We start from the raw sequence: 24,013 nt of genomic DNA, 5'->3' as shown, positions 1-24,013 counted from the left end.
CAAATTATTGTATCCACTAATAAATAGTAAATCTCAATTAAGCATTGAAAATAAAATCTGTATTTTGAAGTCTATTTTCCAATCCATTGCTCTTTATGCTTGCCCCGTATGGGGTGAATGTGCTCAAACTCATATCAAAAAATGCAAATTTGTCAAAATAAAATATTAAAAATGATGTTAAATCTGCCTCGATATTTTAGTACAAAACAAATCCACAAACTAACTGATACTGACCTTATTTTGCAAAGAATCAAAACTATATCACAAAATTTCAAAACGAAATGCTGTCAAAATGAAAATAGTCTTGTTAACTCATTGTTTTCTAATTAGATACATATTTTTATTTATATTTTATTGAAGGTTTTTTGTCATCTTTTCCTTCTCCATTTATTACCTTAGTATAAACTATGTACAAATGTATGTGTGCCATTAAATGTTTAATTATAGATGTAATGCTAAGTTTACATTTACGAAATCCACTCGATTTCAACTGTCAATTCCATAGCTCAAACGTCAAATGAAATCTCATCTGGATTTCATTTGACGTTTAACCTATGGATTTGACAGTTGAAATCGAGTGGATTTCGTAAATGTAAACCAAGCATAAGTTTTTTAAACCATCTCATTATGTACAAATTTTAACGTAATACGGCGTTTAGATTATAGTTTTTTGCAGGGTTAACCTTCTTTATGAGGATTTATTTGAAGTATACACAATGGAAATGACATTTGAAACCCAGACCCACTGGGTTAACCCGGTTATATGTAAACGGCCTATAAGCAAAATATGAAGTTAATAAAATAAAATAAAAAAAGAAGGTTAACCCGACAAAAAGCTATAATATAAACAGGCTATTCAGATGAATCTAATGATGGTATTATGTATCCTTCTAAAATTTTGTAGATTACCTTTAGAAATATAACAAAAATCACTGACTCTATTATTATTGTACAATACTACAATACTATGCCATTTTTACTTAAAAATATGTTCAAAAACTGCATAAAAACATTGCCTCCATTATCCGTGAAAATCGATTATCCGTAATGCCTCCGGTCCCGTAATGCCTCCGGTCAATTCCATAGCTCAAACGTCAAATGAAATCTCATCTGGATTTCATTTGACGTTTAACCTATGGATTTGACAGTTGAAATCGAGTGGATTTCGTAAATGTAAAACAAGCATTAGTTTATCTCTACACATCTCTTCAAAAGATAAACAAGAGTATATACATTTTGAAGAATTTGTTATAAAATAAAGAAATAATTTAAGTTGCGAAGATTTTTGCGGTAATTCACGAGACCGAAATTTTTAATGGAGTGGAGTTGGAGTCCATGTCGAAAGCTGAACTTGTGATGGAATGCAACATAAAACACCTTTAGGATGATGGAAGAAAATCAGATGCGCATGGATTAGATCGAGAACGGAGGAAGTAAGCTCAAATGTGATTGAATTAAATGCAAACTATTTTTTTAATTTGTGTTTATATAATAAAGTTCTTTTGCTCTGTTCCAGAACCTGCATGAAGCTACTATTTTTTACTACGATAACATTTGTTCCTTTATGTTATCGGAAAAAATTGAAAAAATTAGCAGATTCTTGCAGTACTGGAACAGACCATTTGTGTTCTTGTTTTACACAAATAATAAATGCATTTTATTTATTTTGAGATATTTCGCAATGGCTTGCATTTTAATTGCATCTTTGGACTGTTTAAAAATGTAATCCGAAGAGTGCCTTTAAATTCAATCCAAAACATTACATCAAAAGCAGTGATTTAGATCGAAAATGGAGTGCATCCTAGCTGTGTGCTGTGGAAGCAAAATGGAGTGCATCCTAGCTGCGCGCTCTCTTGTAAAATTCAACGGCAAATGTACCGTACACATGTAGTGTTTCAACTGCATCCGCGGATGCAAACTTTTTGCTGGGGACTAGTATACACTCAAATCGTATCATATTTTGCATTCTCTTTCATTGCAGTTGCATTTCTTGTCCATCGTTTCAAACTCGCGTACAAATCTAGAAACAAAAATCAAATGCCTGCCAGAAAGTGGTAAACCAAAAAATTATTTTGGCAGGTCTCTCATTAATTTTAAAAATAGAAAAATTAAAAAATGTACTGAAAACACCAAAATTGTGAGAAAACATGAATGAAAATAATATAATTTCATATTAAATAGATATCTGAAAGAAGGACACATATTTTCTCAGCTCATATCAATTAATTTTACTCGTCTTTTGGTTGAAACTTTCTTTAAAATCAGTAAATAAAAATAATGAATATATGTTGCTATGAATTGTGTACCATGTCGTATGAACGGGTTAATTCGTGTACTTAATTATGAGAGCGAACAACGTGATTCAAATGCTGGTATGAACATGGCATAATGAATAGTTGAAAAATGTTATCGGTTCATTGCGTTTATCGACTAATCGATTATTTTTATTAATCGATTTAACAAAAATCGCCACCTGCCATCTTTTGACGTTTATCATTAGTTGCGAAATACTTTTTGATTAGTACACTGCCGATTTTGTTTTTCCAAAATTAAATTTCTTTCTTGAATTTGTTAATACCGACCTAGTTTGCTATACTTGCAAAGTATAAAGTAATGAATAGACGTGCCTCAACTCCAATTCTCCACAGTGTTGTCGTGGATTGTTTGCCTCAAAGAAAAACAATTCCTCAACTGTAACTGCTTTGTCTCACCAATACAGCTAAACATAGAGTACTACGCAAAAAAAGAAATAAAAAAGAAAAGTTTTCGTAATTTCTGTTTCCGTTGTTGATTGTTTTTATTTTCGGTTCGCGGTTCGCTTAATATTGACGTTTGTTAATTATTTCGGTGGTATCGTCGCGTTAACTGATTTGTCCCGTCGTTCTCGCCTTGTTGTTTTCCCACGTCGAGCGAGGAGGAAAAAGAAGTGAAAAGACGAAGACAGAAACAACAAGAAACACAAGCATTTGAATGTGGTGTCTCAGCGGAGAATTTGATTCGCTGCTGATCATCGTGTTTGTTCTTCAGAACGAAAACTATGGGCATTCAAAATGAGCTGAATGTCGTACACAATTGTCGCAAATCTCTTCTACATCTTGCTATTCTCACGTCCATGTTTGCTGCGGGCGTAACAGCTACAGCAACACACAATAATCCTCATCCTCACCAACCCATTGTGCCATCTCTCGATTCACCACCGGCTCCACCGCCTCCTCCAGTACCACCCGTAGACGAAGAAAATATGTCGTCTACATCGAAGACCAATGATAAAATATTTGTTGATAAACACCTGCGTCCTGCAATACCGTACTGCAACGATAAACAGGAACGCACTATTGGCCGTAGGTAAGTTGACTGGGGAAATATTTTTAAATAAATAAATATAGAAATAGATTCACAGTAGTTGTTGTTTCTTTATGCTTGTTCCTTCACATCATTTTTTTCCTTTGCTTGTTGCCCGATGTTTGTAGAATGTTCTAGCAATTAATTTTATCCGTCCCCTTGCGTATTTCATGTGTCTGCACAAGGTCTCGGTTCTATCGGACATACCTTCGTACATACACATGGCAAATGTACGTAGACAGACAGTCTGTCCGTGTGTCTCGTGTTTGTTCTTATCGCCGTTTTTTGTTTTGTTCGTTATATTCCGTGGTTAAATGTTTGTTTTTATTATTCTTCACTTTTTATTTTTGCATGCCGTTCTTCTTGATTTTCTATTTGTGGTTGCTTCTTTGAATAAATTTGCAATTGTTGTTCTGTGACTCCGCAAACTGTTAAAAATGCTAATTTATGAAATGACTGCAAGTTCCCAGTTGGTGGTAGCGCGGTAATTCTCGAACGGATAAACCGATTCGATCCAAAATTTGGCAATCGTAATATTTTGCCCAAATTTCAATCAAGTTCTAAGATGGGCCTTATCGGTCCACTCCTTTGGTTACCTCCTCCACAATAGCTCAAAACTTTTAGCTAAAATGGTGCGCACGAAAACTCTCGATGGCAGTAACCGATTTGGACCATACTTTGGACATCGTAATTTCTGCGAGACATAGATCTGGTTAGAATATGGTCTGTGCGAGAATCATATGGAAATTTTTTCCGAAGGTACTCTTCGTAACACTATTTACAGCGATATGATGTTTTTCGTGGGCAAGTCCATGTTTCCTGATATAATGGTCCTATCGAGAGGAATGACTCCCAAAATAAGACACACTTTAAAATGTTCACACAGGCTGAGGGTATACTTTCACAAAGGCGGAGGGTATACTTTTTTTGTCAACACGGACCATGCTTTAGGAAAATAGGACATTCTTTTCGTGTGTCCAGAAGAAATGAATCTGTAATCTACGAATTGTCTGTATACTGATTCCATTACCTACGGCTTTGGGAATATAGTGGGTAAGCAATGTGCATTTTTTTGGCAAATTTATATTCCTTTTTCGATTACAATGGTAATACGTTCCCATTTCCCACTGGGATATTTTTTCCCTGCCTCAAATTAGCACCAATTCATAGGAGAAAGTCTCAAAAACCTGGCCAAATGCAAGATATTTAAAAAAAAGGTACATTTTTAAAGAAATTTTGTTCGGGTAGCGTATCAAAAAATATTGAAGCTTTACGGACATTAAACCGACTACCAGTTTGATACGTTGGATAATCAATTATATTGTTTCACCTTCAGTCGTATGTGGAATTCAGGAACAAGATGTCCAAGCCCCGTAGATTGAAAATGGAAATCGCCAAGGTGGGGTGATATCTCCCGAAATGCTTAACCTCTATCTCTTCTGTACACCACTCCCTCCAGACAGCATTGAGATCGTAAAGTATGCGGATGATTGTACGATCTTGGCGTCGGGCTCCTTCCCTAATGTCATTTGTGAAGGCTGATTATTTGTCTTTTCTTAGCGCCTTTTCCACGCGAGGAATTGCAAATATCACCCACAAAATTCACGTCCGCACTGTTCACAACATGAGCTCTGTGGTAAACTATGCGGCGCATGTACGGCCTGCGAATATAAGTGCAACGCTATGGATAATATTCAACCTGTCAGAATGTCGCCTTGATTCCGAGTGAAGTAGCTGCCGTCAAACCAACAATCCATGTCGCCTTGAGAAATGCAACAGGTTGTCTCCTCATTTCTTCAGGGAACCATCTACATGAGGAGACAAAGATTCTTCTTGTACAGTAACACAATGGCATGCTTTTGTTGCAGTACTTGCTCGACTTGCATCGTGGGTGCCATTTTAGTCAACATATGGTGAATAGGAATTTCTTCAGGGGCAAGCCCATATATCCTGAGAAAATGACCCGAAAGCTGTTAAAGACATCTACGGCCACCATGTGTAATGGCTGAGCGCATGACAAATTTCGAAACAGACACTGCGTTGTCTCAAACTTTGCCTATCGTAATATTTCTGCGTAACATAGATAAAATGCTTATCGGCCCGCTCCTTAAACCTCTTAATATTTTTCCAAACGTAGTTTAAGTTCGAAAATGGACTATATCGCTACACTCCTTAGGTACCTCCTTCACAAAATTTTTGTTTAGGTGCAGTTTGAGGTCGAAAGCAATGACTCCCAAAATAGCATCCACTTCGGAAATTCTCTACGTAACCCTTTTGAGCTGTAATCAAACCCATATTTTTGTAGACATTTTCATAATTTTTTGGCAAAAGGCTTTTGGTTGTGTAGTCGTCGGTATCCATTTAGGAATGTTTCAAGTCACATAGGCTGAGGGAATATCTCTGTCGGCAAAGCAGACTGGTACCTTTTTACTTCTTCCTTTTATAGACTCCCGGGATAGGTATATTTTTATATTTTTTGATGTTGTGTCGATTGATAATTAATTTATGGTCGCAAAAGATCACCTGTGCATTGGCAACGTTTCAAGAAAATGTTTTACTACTTTTTACTGAAATTAAAACTTATTTTTAGGTCTCTAAAGAAGTTGTAGTTTCTTATAAAAAATATACCATGCTATCTCTTCATTTATCCATTTATTCGTTTTAAACTTGTAGACAAATTGTTTTTTTTATGGTTATAGCATGAGTCATCTTCATAAAAAAAACAATTGTGTATCTTTGCTGTACGTCAGGCATTTATCTATACTTCGTTTATTTACGGAGTTGAATTGAACATGTTTTTTGTCTTATTGCTTACTTTTGCAAGTTTATCATGTTTGTTTTGTTCCATTCATTCAGTTTTTATTTATAATAAATATTCCCTAAAAGCAACAGCTGCTGCCAGACATCGCGTGACTTCAAACATTCTAAACAAGAGTATGTATGTATGGGCATGCACCCGTGTGGCACCATACCTCTGCATCCCAATCCTGTTTTATTAGTACAAAACTGTGGCCTTTAGATATCGATGATGTGTCACATTGCTACTCGTTGATTAAAAATATAGGTTGAATGCAATATTCTTCTCATGCGCAGTATTCCCGTCAGTAAAGTTGTTTCTCTTTTTGTCTTCAAACTTGTGTTGATATTTTGGCGGACAAATTTATGCTTATGGGTACGTCTTCACGTGGAAAGCAAGGAAGATGCCAAAATTGTATGATGAAATTCGTTTAGGAAAAATGTGATATTATTTTGTACCGAGTGTCTGCATTCCCCCTAAAACTAAAAAATATTTCTGTTTACAACAATAACTATGTTGGAAATAAATTCTGTTTGCAATTGCACTTTTATTTACGTCTACCCTGTTGAATAGAATTGTATTAATGTGCATATGACTCATATCTAGCCCTACTGTGGCCTTGTTATCTTGTTTTTATTTAAACACGAGAAGATAAAAGAAAACACTTGAAGATTAGTTTACTATTCAAAATTTAGTTAGATTGGCGTTGTTGTTGAGAAATATTTGATTTTTTATTTATAACTAGCAAAGTGCCCGCTACTTCGTATGCGGAAAGGATATAAAAAACAAATAAGCAATAACATAATATAATGGAAATGGCGAATGCTGAAAATTTTATTGTACTTATATCAATTTTAATCAATATTTATTGTTTAATATTTTAGTACTGTTCGTACCCCTTTAGTTCGATTTTCAAAAAGATCAGCCATATCTCACCCTTACATGTTAACAGCGAGACCAACATTGCACACCAATACTCACACTACATCAAAAAAAAAAATACAGATTCCTGAACTCTCCCCCCAACAACAAATTGAGTGCAACTAAGTACTCTTCGTACCCATAAGAACGATTTTCCAAAACTACCTTAATCCTTCACTTCACCAGTAAACTTATTTTTAAAAAACAGGATTCCAGCGCTATCAGTGCACTCAAAATCAAGTTGTACCATTTGGTATATTTCGTGTCCATAAGTACGAATTTCAAAAACTACCCCATGTCTCAATCCTACACTCCAACCGTAGTCTTACCAGGATTCCAGCTCTATCCGTTCCCCCAAATACCCACTAAACCAAATTTAGTACCATTTAGTACTTTTCGTACCCATAAGTACGAATTTCCAAAACTACCTTAATCCTATACTCCAACAGTAATCTCAATTACGAATTTAAGGTTTCCAGCTCTATTCGTTCAACCAAATCCAAACTGTACCAAACGTAGTATTTTTCTTATCCGTAAGTAAGAATTTGCAAAACTAACTCCATCTTACACCCCAACAGCAAGTTTAATTCTAAATTTGATTATTCCAGCTCTGTTCGTTCACGAAAATCCAAATTTGGTACTTTTTGTACGAATTTTCAAAACTACTTCCATTTTACACTCCAAATGTAGCCTACGAAGTACTAATTTCCCAATTATCTCAATCCCATACTCTAACATCAATGTTAATTCGAAATTTTAGGGCTACAGCTCTATCCGTTCATCCTAAATCCAAATTGTATCAAATTTTGTACCACTTAGTACTTTTACGAATTTTTAAAACAACTCCATTCTACTATCCAACAGTAGCCATTCTTAGTTTTATTTCCAATTTCAGAAATTCAGCTCTATCCGATGACCCAAATCTTAATTGTACCAAATTTATTACTTTTCGTAACCCATAAGTACGAATTTCCAAATTATCTCCATCCCATACTACAACATCAATCTTAATCCAACATTTCAGGATTCCAGCTCTATCCGTTCAACCTAAATCCAAATTGTACAAAATTTAGTACCATATAGTACTTGTCGTACCCATATGTACGAATTTTGAAAACTACTTCCCTTCTACTCTCTAAAAGTAGCCTTAATTCAAAATTTCAGGATTCCAGGTCCATCCGTTCGCCTAAATCATAATTGTACCAAATTTAGTATCATTTAGTACAATTCGTACCCATAAGAACGAATTTTCAAAACTACTTCCATTCTACTCTCCAACGGTAGCCTTAGTACAAAATTTCAGGATTCCAGCTCTATCCGTTCGCCCAAATCGTAAATGTACCAAATTTAGTACTATTCTTACCCATAAGCAGGGCTGCCAGATTATTTTTATGGAAAATCGTCAAAATGACGATTTTTAAAATTAAAATCGTCAAATCTATTTTACAAAATCGTCAAAAAAATCGTCAAAACTTAAAATGGTAATATTTAGTTATATTTAAATATATTTTTAATTAAAATAAACATTAAATGGCTATTCGAGTTAAAAAACATATTTTTACTTCAAATCAGTACTAAATTAAATGATTAATTAAACGATTTTGTAAATAAATATTTGAGTTAAAATTCTTAACAAGTCGTGCTTAATCAATGTATTAAACAATTTATTTTGTTAAATATGCTCTACATTAAATCCTTATGAAAAGTATTTCGATAACTATTTCGTTATGTGAAGATTTACTTGGCTGAAAACACGTTTAACATTTGCTGGCGAATGTGGTAATACCTATCATTATTTTCTTTTAAAATTTTGTTGTTATAGGAAAAACATATGAACCATCAACACGTTTCAAATCATATATCAAAATGCGAAATAAATCCGTTTCATTATTTTCAAACATTTCCTCAAAATCCAAAAGCTTTAGTTCACGAAATTCTTAATCCATATTTTGCTTTTCCTTTTTTTGACAAAATGTGAAAGTTCGTTGAGGATGTCGAAAAATCAATAAAACTATTTTCAAAATCAAATTTATTAAACTTTTAAAATTTCTGCACAAAGCTCAATAAAACGCAGTTAATTGCCCAGAACAGAATCTACTATTATTGAAATTTTGACTTTTTGTTCCTTTAAAAATTTACCAAAAATAGGAGATTGTTGCAGGTTCTGGAGCAGTGCAATTATATATTTTGCTTGTTTCCATTGAATTCAGTTTGGTTCTAGTTGAAAATTCCTTTGCATATGCACCCAAATATATCGTCACCATTGATGAAATCTGATACATAAAGCTAAAATACATGTTTTGTAAAAAATTTCAAGCTTCTACGTTCAAAATGAACGACTATTGTGATTATTGTTTAACAATTAATTTTTAAAATCAACTACATTTTTACAAATTCATATTTTACAAAATTTTTTATGACTGTATTAGCAAAATATCCAAAAATCTTCATTTTTTGGGTAAAAATCGTCAAATCGTCATTTGTCAATTTTTGACCAAAAAATCGTCAAAATGACGATAAATCGTCAAATCTGGCAGCCCTGCCCATAAGTACGAATTTTCAAATCTACTTCCAATCTTCCCTGCAACTGCAGCCTTAATTCAAATCTTTCAGGAGTCCAGCTCTATCCATCCGCTCAACCTTAATCCAAATTGTACAAAATTTAGTACGTACGAATTTTCAAAACTGCTTCCATTCTACTCCCTAACAGCAACCTTAATTCAAATTTCAGGATTCCATCTCTATCCGTTCGCCTAAATCATAATTGTACCAAATTTAGTATCATTTAGTACTTTTCGTACCCACAAGTACGAATTTTCAAAACTATTTCCATTCTACTCTCTAACAGTAGCCTTAATTCAAATTTCAGGATTCAAGTTCTATCCGTTTGCCCAAATCGTAATTGTACCAAATTTAGTACCCTTTAGCACTTTTCGTACCTATAAGTACGAATTTCCAAAACTACCTCCATTCTACCCTCCAACTGTAGCCTTAATTCAAAACTTCAGGATTCCAGCTCTATCCGTTCAAACTAAATCCAAATTTAGTACCATTTTGTACTTTTCGTACCCATAAGTACGAATTTTTAAAACTACATCCATTTTACTCTCCAACAGAAGCCTTAGTTCAAAATTTCAGGATTGCAGCTCTATCCGTTTACCCAAATCGTAATTGTACCAAATTTAGTACCCTTTAGTACTTTTCGTACCTATAAGTACGAATTTTAAAAACTACCTCCATTCTACCCTCCAACTGTAGCCTTAATTCAAAATTTCAGGATTCCAGCTCTATCCGTTCAAACTAAATCCAAATTTAATACCATTTAGTACTTTTCGTACCCATAAGTACGAATTTTTAAAACTACATCCATTTTACTCTCCAACAGTAGCCTTAGTTCAAAATTTCAGGATTCCAGCTCTATCCGTTTGCCCAAATCGTAATTGTACCAAATTTAGTACCCTTTAGTACTTTTCGTACCTATAAGTACGAATTTTAAAAACTACCTCCATTCTACCCTCCAACAGTAGCCTTAGTTCAAAATTTCAGGATTGCAACTCTATCCGTTTGCCCAAATCGTAATTGTACCAAATTTAGTACCCTTTAGTACTTTTCGTACCTATAAGTACGAATTTTAAAAACTACCTCCATTCTACCCTCCAACTGTAGCCTTAATTCAAAATTTCAGGATTCCAGCTCTATCCGTTCAAACTAAATCCAAATTTAGTACCATTTAGTACTTTTCGTACCCATAAGTACGAATTTTTAAAACTACATCCATTTTACTCTCCAACAGTAGCCTTAGTTCAAAATTTCAGGATTCCAGCTCTATCCGTTCGCACAAATCATTATTGTACCAAATTTAGTACCATTTAGTACTTTTCGTACACATGTGTACACTTTTCCTAAACCACCTCCTTATGTCAACTGTACCTTTTAACCTTGATTCTCACACCAAATTTCAACCTATAACCTTTATTCGTTCACAAAGTACGAATTGGCACCAAATTTAGTATACTTTAGTACTTTTCGTACACTTATAGTTCGAATTTCTAAATACCCTTTAGTGCATCTTTCCTACACTCCATCAGTAACCTTCATTCCAAATTTCAAAGTTCTAGCTCTACCGGTTCGCCAAATACAAACGGTACCATATTTAGTACCTTTTAGTACTTTTCGTACACTTCCGGTTCGAATTTCCAAAAACCAAGCCTTATCTGTCACCTTCGGACCAAGAGTGACCCTCACCCAAAATTTCATGATTCTGGCTTCAGCCGTTTCGTCTGGGCGTTGATGAATCAATCAGTCAGTCAGTGAATCAGTCACTCTACTCTTTTATTAATATAGATAAGGAGGTTCAGCCCATAGTGTAATAAAGTTTAATCCACTACAAGCTACTAGGGCCTATAGCCTGTTTATATTATAGATTTTTGTCGGGTTAACCTTTTTTATAAGGATTTATACCGAATGGAATTGAAATTTAAAACCTAGTGGGTTAGTTAAACCCGGTTCTATATAAACGTACCATTATAGTGATAATAAAATAATAAAAAGTTGTCCCGCAGATGGGTTTGAACTGACATGCACAGTAGACATTGAATTATTATTTTGCATCTTGCATTTAATAACTATCGTTAAGTTCTTTGTTTCAAAATATGAATCCAGTCCTTTGTCTGCTAATCATTCATTCCTTTATGGTTTTTAAGATTCTCAAATAACTGTTTCACAGCTTAACTTTTTTTCAAAAAGGGTAATATTCTTTGTTTGAACATGAATGTGATTGTTGAAACATAACTAAAGATAAGTACAATATAAAATACATTGTAAAAACTATGACAAATTTTAATCTAATCGTACACACTGATAATAATAAAAGGTAAAGTTATTGCTTAAAACCAAATACCCTTGTGTAAAATTAAGTAATAATTCTTAAATACATTAATACATCTCTAGAACGATAATGTTAAAGGATGTGTACCTTCGTGTAAAGACAAGATTAATACGTACCCAAATAGTCCACAAATGAAAACAGATCTAAAAGCGATTGGTAGTTTTATTTGAAAAAATTATGAAACATGTGTTCCCTTAACAACCTAAAGATGTTCGACAAGCAGTCGTTTGTATCATTTCACTTACTGGTATGCACGGCAACCTCAAAATATTCATTCAGGGATTACCTCTACTTATCCCTTTCAAAAAATCGAAAAAATGCAATATTTTGAAGGACAGGTAGTATAAAGTATTCCGCAAAACATTGTATGTCGATCGGAGCAAAATTGGTTATATGTATTTACCACAAAACTATGCAATATGCAAAATAGTTTAAGATATGCTCTTTCAGATGAAGCCATATTCAGATAAGACCATAAAATCCAAGCTTGAACTGATACAACTAAAGTTTTCGTCATTTGAATCTGTGCTTTCAAAAAACTCTTAGTAGAAATTGCGCAAGATTACCTTACAAATGTTGCACAGTGTAATGAAAGATCTTTAAAGTCTTTTTTCTGTATGTTACAATAAATGTCAAAATGAGTCAGTGAGACAACCTCCCTTTCGATATTTTTATTGCTTGCTACTCCATGAACCCTGAAATATTTTAAAACATTTCGCAAGTGTTGGCAAAAACAAACGAAAAAAATATATATTTCGTGTGCCTTATATCTCCAGTATTTTTCGAAATATTTGCTTTATTAGCACAAAATTCACTGTTTCGTAAGATAATCAAATTACTGTTGTCTGTATTTTCAATATTTTATGAAATATATGCATTTATGTCAATATTTGCATATTCATATTTATAACCATATTAATTTTGTACATTGTCAGCTAGTTGGTAATCAGAAATAAAACCAATTACTACATTCTGGGTAGATCATATCATATATCTTTTAGTGGATATTGCTTAAAATTTACATTTAAAAATTGCAGGCTTAATGACAGTAGAATAAAAATATATCTGTTTATCCCAAAAACCTTATAGGATGACTCCAGTTAATTTATTTTCAGACTTCAGGACAGGATTGTTCAATAGTCACTTCTTTGAAATATCAAGTTGAAGTTCCTAACTTTGTTGTCTACATATTAACTCGTTGTACACTGTGTTGTCCCTTCTTATTAGAACATAAACACCATAGACAAAAAAGGGTAATAACTCAAATTTCTGAAATGTTTTACTTTTTATTAAAAACGATACATATTGATCAATTCCACCCACTTTAAAAATCCCCAATTACTTTGTCTACTCTTTTGTCAAAAAATACTGTTATGCCAATTTTTTTTTTTGTAAAAAATGTACTGTTCTCACACAAATTGTCAAATTTTGTTTATCGATTTACCCGCCTTAGCGCAAATGGAGAACGCTGATTTTTCAATGAGGAATTCTTAACTATTTATAGAACGTAGCTACGAAGAATTAGGTGTGTATGTCATCTAGGGGCTGAGCTATGGATGCCCAAATTATTACGAATATAGACGAACGAACAAAAAATAGTTACAAAAACAGGGGGTTAATGTCTTCAGTAGTGCGATTCTGTAACTCTCTACCGATGGTATTAACGACAAATGTCGATAGTTAACGATATTTGTCGGTAAGTGCTATTCTGTATACAAATTTTACCGATTTTTATGTCGGTACTTATCGAAAATCATCGGTCAGTTACCGACGAAAAAAAGGAGTCGTTAAGTCTACCGATATAAAAGAATTTTTATATTTTAAACAAAAAAATCAATGAAAAAAAAAACAAGAAACGTTTAAAAATTAGAATAATTTATATACTTCGTACACGCTTTTCATTTTGAAATGACGTGCATCTTCTTTTAAATTCCGTCATTCTACCGATATTCGTCGCTAAAATTTTTGTATCGATGACATTGAGTTACAGAATAGCACTTTCGGTAATTCAACCGAAAATGTTCGTTAATTATCAATATCGGTTCGGTAGAAAAAAAAGTTACAGAATCTCACTACAGAGTTTTTTGTCTCTACTGAATAATATAAAATTTCGAGTTACTACCTTTTTGTTGAATAGGAGCGATACGTATCGTTTTGAAAAAATACGCACAGTTCTAAAATTTCAAATAAATATCTCTGTGTTAAAAATTCTAATTAAATGAAAATAATCTGCTCAACATCAGGCAAAAAGGAAACTTACACATCTAAGTGAGTGTTGATTGACTACCACCAATATTTAATTACTTGCCGTGCCAAATATATTTATCGTTTATGCTGTCTTATCTGTTTTATTGCTGTTTGTAATTAATTCCAATTTATTGACATTTTATTTTCGGGTTTTCGTGGTTTCCTTATCAATTTAGTAAGAAAAAATAAATAAAATCAAGTGAGAGATGCATGTATGAAGACAATGTCATTTTATTGTAATATCATTCAATGGACACCATTTGTTGGACAAGTTTTATGTTGAAGTTTGTTTCAAGAAATAAAAAAATGCAACTTTCTTATTTGTTTGACTTTTCTTTACAGACTTTTGTATGTGACAACACTAGATGGACGCCTTTCAGCTTTGGACATCACAAAAGGTGGTAAAATGCGTTGGAGTATACCCACTGGACCGGGTCCACTGATTTCTTCAAGTATTCATCGCTTAGAATTAACTAATAATGGACAATTTGTACGTATGATACCATCACTGAGTGGAGGTATTTATAAATTCGATGGCCAGTCAATTGATCCCATACCAATTACCACCGACAACTTGTTAAGTTCTTCGTCCAAGTTCTCAGATGATTTGGTTATATCAGGTGGCAAAGAAACACGGACATATGGCGTTTCAGCACGTACTGGTCAAATGCTTTACGAATGTTCTATGGATGGGTGCGCTAATGCCACCGGCGGAAATACAAATGTTATGGCTCCCATTAAAGATGATGATGCTTATGATGATGAACAAGCAGAGGGGTCATATCGTACGCCAAATTATATGGATGAACATGATCCGTTGGTGGATGATGTCATTGTAGTTAGACGTTTGACGCAAACCGTTCGTGCGATTGAGACCCGTACAGGTATGGAGCGTTGGAATTTTAGTGTGGGTCAACATGAATTGGATTTGGTACGTTCGGAAGATTGTCATGATCGTAAATTCAGTGACATTGACATGGCAATGTTAGATTTAGACATCAAAGTTGTCGTACCCGAGGGTCTCATATGCGCATTTAGTAAAATGGAACCATCTGTAATGCTATGGAAGTATAAGGTTTGTTTATATCAATTAATCTGTGGAATTTTTGATATGAAATTATTTTTTCGTTTTTAGTTCAATCATCCCATTGTTAGTGCATGGAAAATAAGCGCCTCTGATAAACTGGAGTCAATTGATATGTTCGGATCTGCCCAATGGTTATGGAATCGTGATGATAATGTTTATGAAATGCCGCCACCAACAATGAGTCCATCCATCTATGTGGGAATGTATGACAAACAATTGTACATACAGGTAAATATTTATTAGGTGAGAAGTCTGTCACAGGCGCTAATTCGAAGGAGCTATTTCAATATTTCAAAGGGTTCGAAATACAATAGACCTTGTACCAGAAATCTGTTAGCGATATTACATAAATTTGCTTAGAAGTTTAATTGACAAAATGCACAAAGATCGGCAGAAAAACGCTATTAAAATCTTCAAAATACCTTTAATATGGTTCATTGAGGGCTTAGTTTTTTAGTAACTACTGCGGTGCTTTGTAAATTTTATCTGCGGTCGGTTCATTCAGAATAACCCCCGATATTTTTGTAACTTATGCCCACACTGAGAACGGCATGAAGTATTCACTTCATCATATTATTAATATATATCTTAATATTGTCAAAACTAAAAGCATTAAAAGTAGGGAACTGCCACAAATTGTTTTGGAGTACGGTCGAAACTTTCTGGTTCTGGTACAAGCTGCTATCGACGGCTTTTATGTAATACAAATTTCCATTTCAGCAACACAACCGAAGTTCCGTTGCAATACACAATCGACCCATTAGTGTAAAAATAAAAACAATTTTTTCCGATTTTTATGCGCTCTAGCTCGGAAAAAATTATTTTTGGGAATTCATCTGAATTATACTTCTTTAAATTTCTCTTCAAGTACTACTTCTTTATTTAACTCTTATTCTGTTTCTGTTTTCAGGAATCTGTTAGTCTTCGCAAGGAGATTCTTGATCAATCAAATCTATATACGCAGATAATGGCAGATTCTCAATTACCGAAAATTCCTTGGCGTCCAATATCGGCTAGTAGCAGTTCTCTAGTCATATATCAAGCAAATGGCGATAAAGTTATTGCGCCAGGTAGAGGGGGAGGAAGCGATGCTCCAGCCTTACCTAGCACAGAAATTCGTGGCAACGAATTAGTACCATATGATGATGAAATGTTCGCCTTGTCCGCACAATCTGTATTAAATGCTTCGGAATATGTTAATGGCAATGGTTTCTATCTTTACACGGATAAAGAGCTGGAAAGAAGTAATGACGACGCTATATGTAATTCGAATAGTAGTAAACAAAAAGGTGGTTTACCAGCAATAAAAGATGCAGAGGAAAAGGATACAACCTCAAATAATACCAATGATGATGATCTAGGTTTCAATTTGGATGATATTGATGCTCCAGTGAGAGTGGTTATTCTATCTTTGTGGTATTGGTGGAAGGAAATTGTAGTCATTGCCTTTACATCGGCAATATTGATGAATCTTTTCATAGGACAACGAAACCGTGAACGGCAAATTGTAGTTATTGAACGTCACATTCCTGTGCCAACGGGCATAGAGGCAACGGAATCGTCTACAGCTGCTCTTTTGGGACCCACAACCACACCTCCAACAACAACAACAGCAACGACTAATACCAATTCTAAGAGTACCAACGGTGGTCATCGATCCTTGTCAGAATCAACTTCTCATTCGGGTGAACATTTTACTTCGCGCTTCCAAAGTGATTTTGATTTGATGCAGTGTTTGGGACGTGGAGGATTTGGTGTTGTCTTCGAAGCAAAGAATAAATTAGATGACTGTAGATATGCCATAAAACGTATAACACTGCCCAATAAAGAAGAGTCTCGTGTGCGTGTGATGCGAGAAGTGAAAACTCTTGCCAATTGTGAACATCAAAACATTGTTCGATACTTCCAGGTATGTATAAAAGAAGTCCTAGGATATTCCAGTATTGTTACTGATTTTTTCACATTTTAATTTTAGTCATGGGTAGAGAAACCGCCACCAGGATGGCAAGAGGAAGAAGACAGCAAATGGTTAGCTAATGAAATGTCAACATCTATCCAAATCGACACTCCTACCGATACACATTCCGTGTTCACGCCTAATCACGTTGATAAGAAGCAACAATTGAAATCATGGATGGACTCCATGGCATCCACAGCTTGTAGTTCTGAACCAGGATTTGATAATAACAATTTAAATGCCCTTGACGAAGAGGATGATGATGATTCATGCATCATTTTCCGTTCAGAATCACAATCGTTGGCTATAAGGGAAGAGGACTCTGGAAGCGATACTGATGACGAATGTTCAACGACAAAGAAAAAATCTCACAATGGCGCCATTTCCATTGATATTCACACCAATTCCACTGATTTTAGTTTAAGCCGCCGCAACAAACGTAACATTGATTATTCCCAACTGTCTGATTCATTTCAAATTGAATTTGTTGGCTCGGTAAATGGGGAAGATTCACAGGTTGATATAACTCAAGAAGATACCGAAGACGATAAGAACAAGGCGTATAATCGTAAGAAGACTCGACCAAAAGATTTGTCGTTGAACATCAGTGCGGGAGAAAGTAACAATAACTGTCACGAACTATTGCAGGCATCCCAAACAGTGAAACCTGTGCAGAATAAAGTATATCTATATATCCAAATGCAACTGTGTCGCAAAGAGTCATTAAGAGACTGGCTTAGAGACAATGTTACAGAGAACCGTGCCGAATACATAGCCAGTATTTTCCACCAAATTGTTGACGCCGTCGATTATGTACACTACAAAGGCCTTATTCATCGTGATCTCAAGCCCAGTAATATATTTTTCTCTCAGGAGGGACAAATCAAGATCGGTGATTTCGGTCTTGTTACCGATATGGCTGATATACCAAATATGGTGACAAAATGTGGTGATAAAACCGGAATGCCATCTTGTGCCCGTCACACCCAGCAAGTTGGCACGCACCTCTATATGTCTCCTGAACAATTGCGAGGCCTTCACTATGATTTCAAAGTCGATATTTATTCTTTGGGTTTGATTTTCTTCGAATTGCTTGTTTATTTTGGCACCGAAATGGAGCGTATAATGACTCTGAGAGCGTTGCGTGATGGTGTGTATCCTAAAGATTTTCCACACAAGCATCCCAATGAGTATGATCTGCTAAAGAAAATGCTCTCTGCTAATCCAGCAGAAAGGCCAGCAACTCCAGAATTGAAGGTGAAGCTGAATGAAATATTAAAATTACCGGAAATGCCAGGGGATAATGAAGCTGCTGCTATAGTAGCTGCTGCACGTCGTTTGAGTCGTTCACGTACTTTTAGTAGTTCCGAATAAGTTGAAAATATATTATTTTTACATTATACATACATAGCAATCAGTGTAGAGAGCAAATAAGGATTTAATTAATGAGTTCGAATCGAATTCCAGGATCCATCTTTGCTTTACATTTTAACACACTTAGAACACTGGAGTTCAATAATTTTTTTGTTTGTAGTCAGCAAATTATACAATTTGTAATAATCAATCTACAAAAAATGAACTTTGATTCCCATGGAAATATTGGAATGCGAATACATTTTTCATTTCAAAATATTTCTAAGTGTATTCCAAAATATTATTTCGGTTTCAATTTGAATACATGAATAAGTGTATCGTTCATTGATACCTTTACTCCCTTATCATTTTATCATATAATTAAGATTAGTTTAAATAATAATAATAGATTTATAAGTTTGTAAGCTTAGATAGAGTGTGTCAAAATATTTATAGACTAAAACAAAAACTCAACTCTTTATGAATACCTAAAAAATTATTGTAAATAATAATACAAAAGCAATAAAACTTTAAAAAATGATTTTATTAGCTGAAATTTTAAAACATAGTGTTTTTACTGTATTGGACTTGGATTAATGACACGCCTATTGAAAAGCATTATTATTTAATTCTTTAAAATTGAAAACAAATTCCTTACAAATAAGGGCTTAGCTCAAGGTTACTAAGAGGGGTCCTGAAAAAAATGTTTGCTAAGTTTCAAAAAGCACCTAAATAGTGTTTTGTTTCGATTTTCTAAAAAACTTCGTTTCATGATCATTGATAGAGATGGACAGTGGGTAAATACCCGGTAAATTGGATAGATTGGGTAAATACCCATAATATCCATTTGTGGGTAAGGGTTTTTTACCTATTAGCCACATTTTACAGTCATATTGGCTGCAGTTTGACGCAGTAAGTACTTAATGTGTATAAAATATCCTTCCAAAAAATTTCAACGTAGGTCCAAGTTTTCTTTTAACACCCATATAAGGGTACCCTGATTTCGAGTATTTACCCAAGTATTGGGTAAAAACTCTTTAACTGCCGAACGATAAGAAAGATTTCAGCCACATTTTCTCAGCCTACGTCAAATGGTTCGGCAGTTATACAGTTTTTACCCAACACTTTGGTAAATACTCGAAGTCGGGAAGTCGGGGTACCCTTATATGGGGCTACAAGAAAGCGTGGACCTACGTTGACAAATTTTTGGAAGAACATTTTGTACACATTGAGTACTTAATGTGCCAAATTTCAACCAACATGATTTTAAAATGTGGCTAATAGGAAAAAAATTATCTTAAATCGGGTGGTACGGTTATATGGGGTCTATATCAAAACGTGGATCCAGAGACCCCATTTTCAATACCAGAAGTTCAGTTGACATAAGAAAGATTTGAGACAGGCATGTCAAGGAAACCAATTCTGATCGACAGAGGTATTGATTCCGTATTTAGCTTCTTCAGAAACCGAAAAACGAAAATTTTTTTTCGGAATGAACACACTTTAGGTTTCTCAAGTGGAATTGTAATTTTTTGAAAACATGTCACTTTGAAATAGGGCTGCTCATACACTACAAACATATGGTCTGTTCCAGAACTGCAAGAATCTACTAATTCTTACTATTTTTTCCGATAACATAAAGGAAAAAATGTTATCGTAGTAAAAAATAGTAGCTTCTTGAAGGTTCTGGAAAGGCTTTATCCTTACGATTTATTTGTAATGTAAGTCTGTGTTTAGACACGCAAATTTCTCGGAAAAGTAAATTGAGTTTTTTTGGGAGAGAGCGGAGAGGAAATAGCTCCTCAATACTCTTTTCTACCCCCTATTGCCTAAAAACTCAATTTACTTTCCCGAGAAATTTGTGTGTCTAAACACGGACTAAGTGCATATTTTCTATCTTCTGAAAGTAAAATATAATAAGAAAGAAAAATAAGCCGATGGTTTGTGATGTGTTCCAAGGCCATGAAAGGCTTTATCCTTCCGATTTTTTTTGTAATTTAAGTGCATATTTTCTATCTTCTGAAAGCCATTTAGGACTCAGTGACCAATTTCAAGAAAATTAAGGCGGTTTAGCCGTAAATTTTCAGGAGATTCCTCTACCTTCGCTCCAAGTTCTTAGTTTTGGCTGGCTTATGTGTTTCACGAAATCGATTATTTGCATATTTTCGTGACTTTTTCACATTATTTTAACTATATTCGACTAAATATTCAAAAAATAAGCATAATTTCCTTTTATTGCTGCTGTTTTTATAATGAAATATGACCAGTTTTCCCTTTTCTGGGATAGCGTTTTTCCTTAGCGCTAAATTTTAATAATTTGCTATAAAATATAATATTTTTGGCCAGATTTTTTGCCGAGGAAAGTTATCAAAAGTCCCATGGCTCAATCTACATTGTCGAAGGTATTGAAGGGACAACTTCCTTGATAGAGGAAACGAAATTCCCTGGTGTGGTCTGTATGCACATTATGGGTCCAAAGGAGGATGTTCTTTTATTTTGAGCCATTTTCTTCTTCAACTTAGCTTTAAAGTGAATCCAGACTCCCTGCCACTCTTCAGGTGCTCATGTTGGAAATGGACCTCCACGCTTCATCTGCTGTGGCTTTGGTTTCACCAAAAACCTGATCTCCTCTGGATAAGTTTGGATTTTCACTCAATTTATATATCAATTAATATTTCAAACTGTTGTTTTGCCGTTATTTTTTATTAATTTATTTGTTATATTTATTTATATTATACACCCAACGAAGGCTAAGTATCAACTTTCAGCCATTTCGGTGTAATAATGAAGCTTAAACTTTCAAAATGCCGAAAATCGGGTGGGGGTCAGGACAGACCACCAGTTGGAAAATGGAAAATCAACAACTTTGTTCTACAAAAAACCTGAAATTGAACATTCCTAGTATGAGGAAATATAATCTGGGACTCAGTCTTTAATTCCATGTATTCAGTTTGGACGAGGTTTGTATTGGGAAGATTCCAGAGGCGATAATCGGTCCTGACCTCCAGTTGAAAAAACGGACCAACAATTTTAGGGGGGAACCTCCCGATTTTCGGTATTTTGAAGGTTATGGCCACAATAATCCATTGAAATGGCTGAAACTTGGGGTATTTCCAACGAAGACTCTAAATACCAAGTATCAGCCATTTCAATGGATTATTGTGGCCATAACCTTCAAAATACCGAAAATCGGGAGGTGCCGTTCAATGGGGACTATATGAAGGCGTCGGCCTATACCGACAAAATTCTGGGGGAGAGTTTAATTCCCCCAACGAAGACTAATTACCAAATTTCAGTCATTTCGGTGTGATAATGAAGGTAAAACTTTCAAAATGCCGAAAATCGGGTGGTACCGTTCGATGGGGGCTATATTAAAACGTGGACCGATATATAAAAGTGTGAAAAGTTTCAGTTCGCTTGGTCAACTGCAACTGTGTCAAAATTGTGTTACCAGCTTTGAAATGCAATTTAAATAAAACACCGTAAAACAAAAAACATCCCTACAAAAGTTGGTTTATATAGGTCCACGTTTTGGTATAGTCCCCATATAAAGTACGCGGTCAACTGCAACTGTGTCAAAATTGTGTTACCAGATTTGAAATGCAATTTAACCCTTTCGGCCCCGAACTTTTTTCCTCGCATTAGTAGTTATTTTAAAAACATAGAATTAAAGTATAAGTCAAAACTAAGACATAACATAAATTGGTGGGCGTTACCCCACCTATTTCGGAAGATACAGTACATTTTATCTAAAATTTATTTGCTCATTATTTTGTGCAATTATGTAAATATAAATGTTATAATTGTATAGAAGTATACCTCTGACCTTACTTTTGAAGAATCAAAACTAAAGTTTAACATAAAGCTCATACATTTTGATTTAGAAACGATTTAAATAATTTGGACTGTACACATCGATTTTTGACATGCCGTGATTTTCCAGACTTCACATTGAATAATGCATCGTAGTTCTGTTGATCGGGATACAACTGGCACTTTTTCATAATTTTTGCATTCTTAGGACTACAATTAGCCAAAGCAATGTGTTCTTTGAGGAAAAAATTTTTTTAGTTTTAAATAAAACGACGTCAAAATCGAAGTTGCTTATAAGCAACGTTGGGGCCGAAAGGGTTAAATAAAACACCGTAAAACACTGTAAAAATGGTAAAAATGGACCAATATTGGTTTTGATTTCATATTTATGTATTGTCATCCAAATCTGAAAAGTGTGCAAAGTTTTAGTCCGATTGGTCAACTACAACTGTGTCAAAATTGAGTTACCAGATTTAAAATGCAATTTAAATAAAACACCGTTAAACACTGTAAAATGGACCAATCTTTGTTTTAATTTCATATTCATGTATTGTCATCCAAATCTGAAAAGTGTGCAAAGTTTTAGTCCGATTGGTCAACTGCAACTGTGTCAAAATTGAGTTTCCAGATTTGAAATGCAATTTAAATAAAACACCGTTAAAACACTATAAAATGGACCAATATTGGTTTTGATTCCATATTCATGTATTGTCATCTAAATCTGAAAAGTGTGCAAAGTTTCAGTTCGATTGGTCAACTGCAACTGTGGTAAAAATGAGTTACCAGATTGGAACTAAACGGACCAAAGCAAGTTAAATAAAACGCTGTAAAAACGGAGAGTAGAAGTTTCAATATGTTAAAATTATAAAAAAGTATAAACGTCAATTAGTTACATATTACAAACTATTGAATGAATATCTTTAAAAATCTTTTTTGAAAATATACCCCTAATTTAGGCCTTCATTTAAACTCCAAATTTAAGTGAATAAATTTTTTGGTTCGTTAATGGTTAGTTTGGGGCCTATTTGTATTTTCGGTGTTCGGGGTGATATTGCATTTGTGTTATTGTGTGTGAGTTAACTGGAAAGCGGTGATTCTATGTCGTACCGATCCATTAACTATTTGGTGTTGATGTGTGTGAGTTAACTGGGGTACAGTGAGCCTTCGACGTACCGATATCTTTTATGTTTATGTGTAATCTATGTCTCAAAATTTTTGAGATAGCCGATATGTTGAATATTTGGAAGATTATCCCATGCCTAAAACAGGCAAAGTCAATCATGGAGGGTCTTAGTAGTAAGAGACTACATTAATGAACTATACTCGTAGTTCGGTGCTTCATAATTTGGCATTTGTCTAAAGACTTCGACCATACTTTTGAGAGAAGTTATAAATTTACACTCCCTAATCATCTAACAAGTGACTATGTGATACCCTACACCACTACCCCTGTACATAAGCTTTTTACTGGTAAAGATTTATTTTAGGGAATATTATCCAATCTCAAAATGCTTTTTCCATTAGTCAACAAAATTTCGATCTGATAAAAACTGAGACCACCGTGGTGCATTGGTATGCACACCCGCCATGCACGCTGAAGGTCGTGGG

At 34.4% G+C, this 24,013-nt stretch overlaps 1 protein-coding gene across 1 annotated transcript; it reads left to right on the top strand.

The window, feature by feature from the left end:
* The first annotated feature begins 2,453 nt into the window (after positions 1 to 2,453).
* Positions 2,454 to 19,156, top strand: PEK (pancreatic eIF-2alpha kinase). Its single transcript, XM_073991334.1, has 5 exons — positions 2,454 to 3,345; positions 14,538 to 15,270; positions 15,331 to 15,510; positions 16,193 to 17,191; positions 17,258 to 19,156. The coding sequence occupies exons 1-5, from the start codon at positions 3,038 to 3,040 to the stop codon at positions 18,611 to 18,613; spliced, it is 3,576 nt and encodes a 1,191-aa protein (XP_073847435.1). The 5' UTR covers positions 2,454 to 3,037; the 3' UTR covers positions 18,614 to 19,156.
* The last annotated feature ends 4,857 nt before the right edge of the window (positions 19,157 to 24,013 follow it).

Source organism: Musca autumnalis, unplaced genomic scaffold (genome assembly GCF_047663935.1).
Source record: "Musca autumnalis isolate F117 unplaced genomic scaffold, ASM4766393v1 scaffold_1, whole genome shotgun sequence".
Classification (NCBI taxonomy): Eukaryota; Metazoa; Arthropoda; class Insecta; order Diptera; family Muscidae; genus Musca; species Musca autumnalis.
This window is presented reverse-complemented; position numbering and strand designations above follow the sequence as displayed.

Coding starts and splice junctions, on each gene's coding strand:
- PEK (XM_073991334.1), top strand. CDS start 3,038: ATGGGCATTCAAAATGAGCTGAATGTCGTACACAATTGTCGCAAATCT. Junction 15,511..16,192: donor ACAAACAATTGTACATACAG/GTAAATATTTAT, acceptor TTCTGTTTTCAG/GAATCTGTTAGTCTTCGCAA. Junction 17,192..17,257: donor ACATTGTTCGATACTTCCAG/GTATGTATAAAA, acceptor TTTTAATTTTAG/TCATGGGTAGAGAAACCGCC.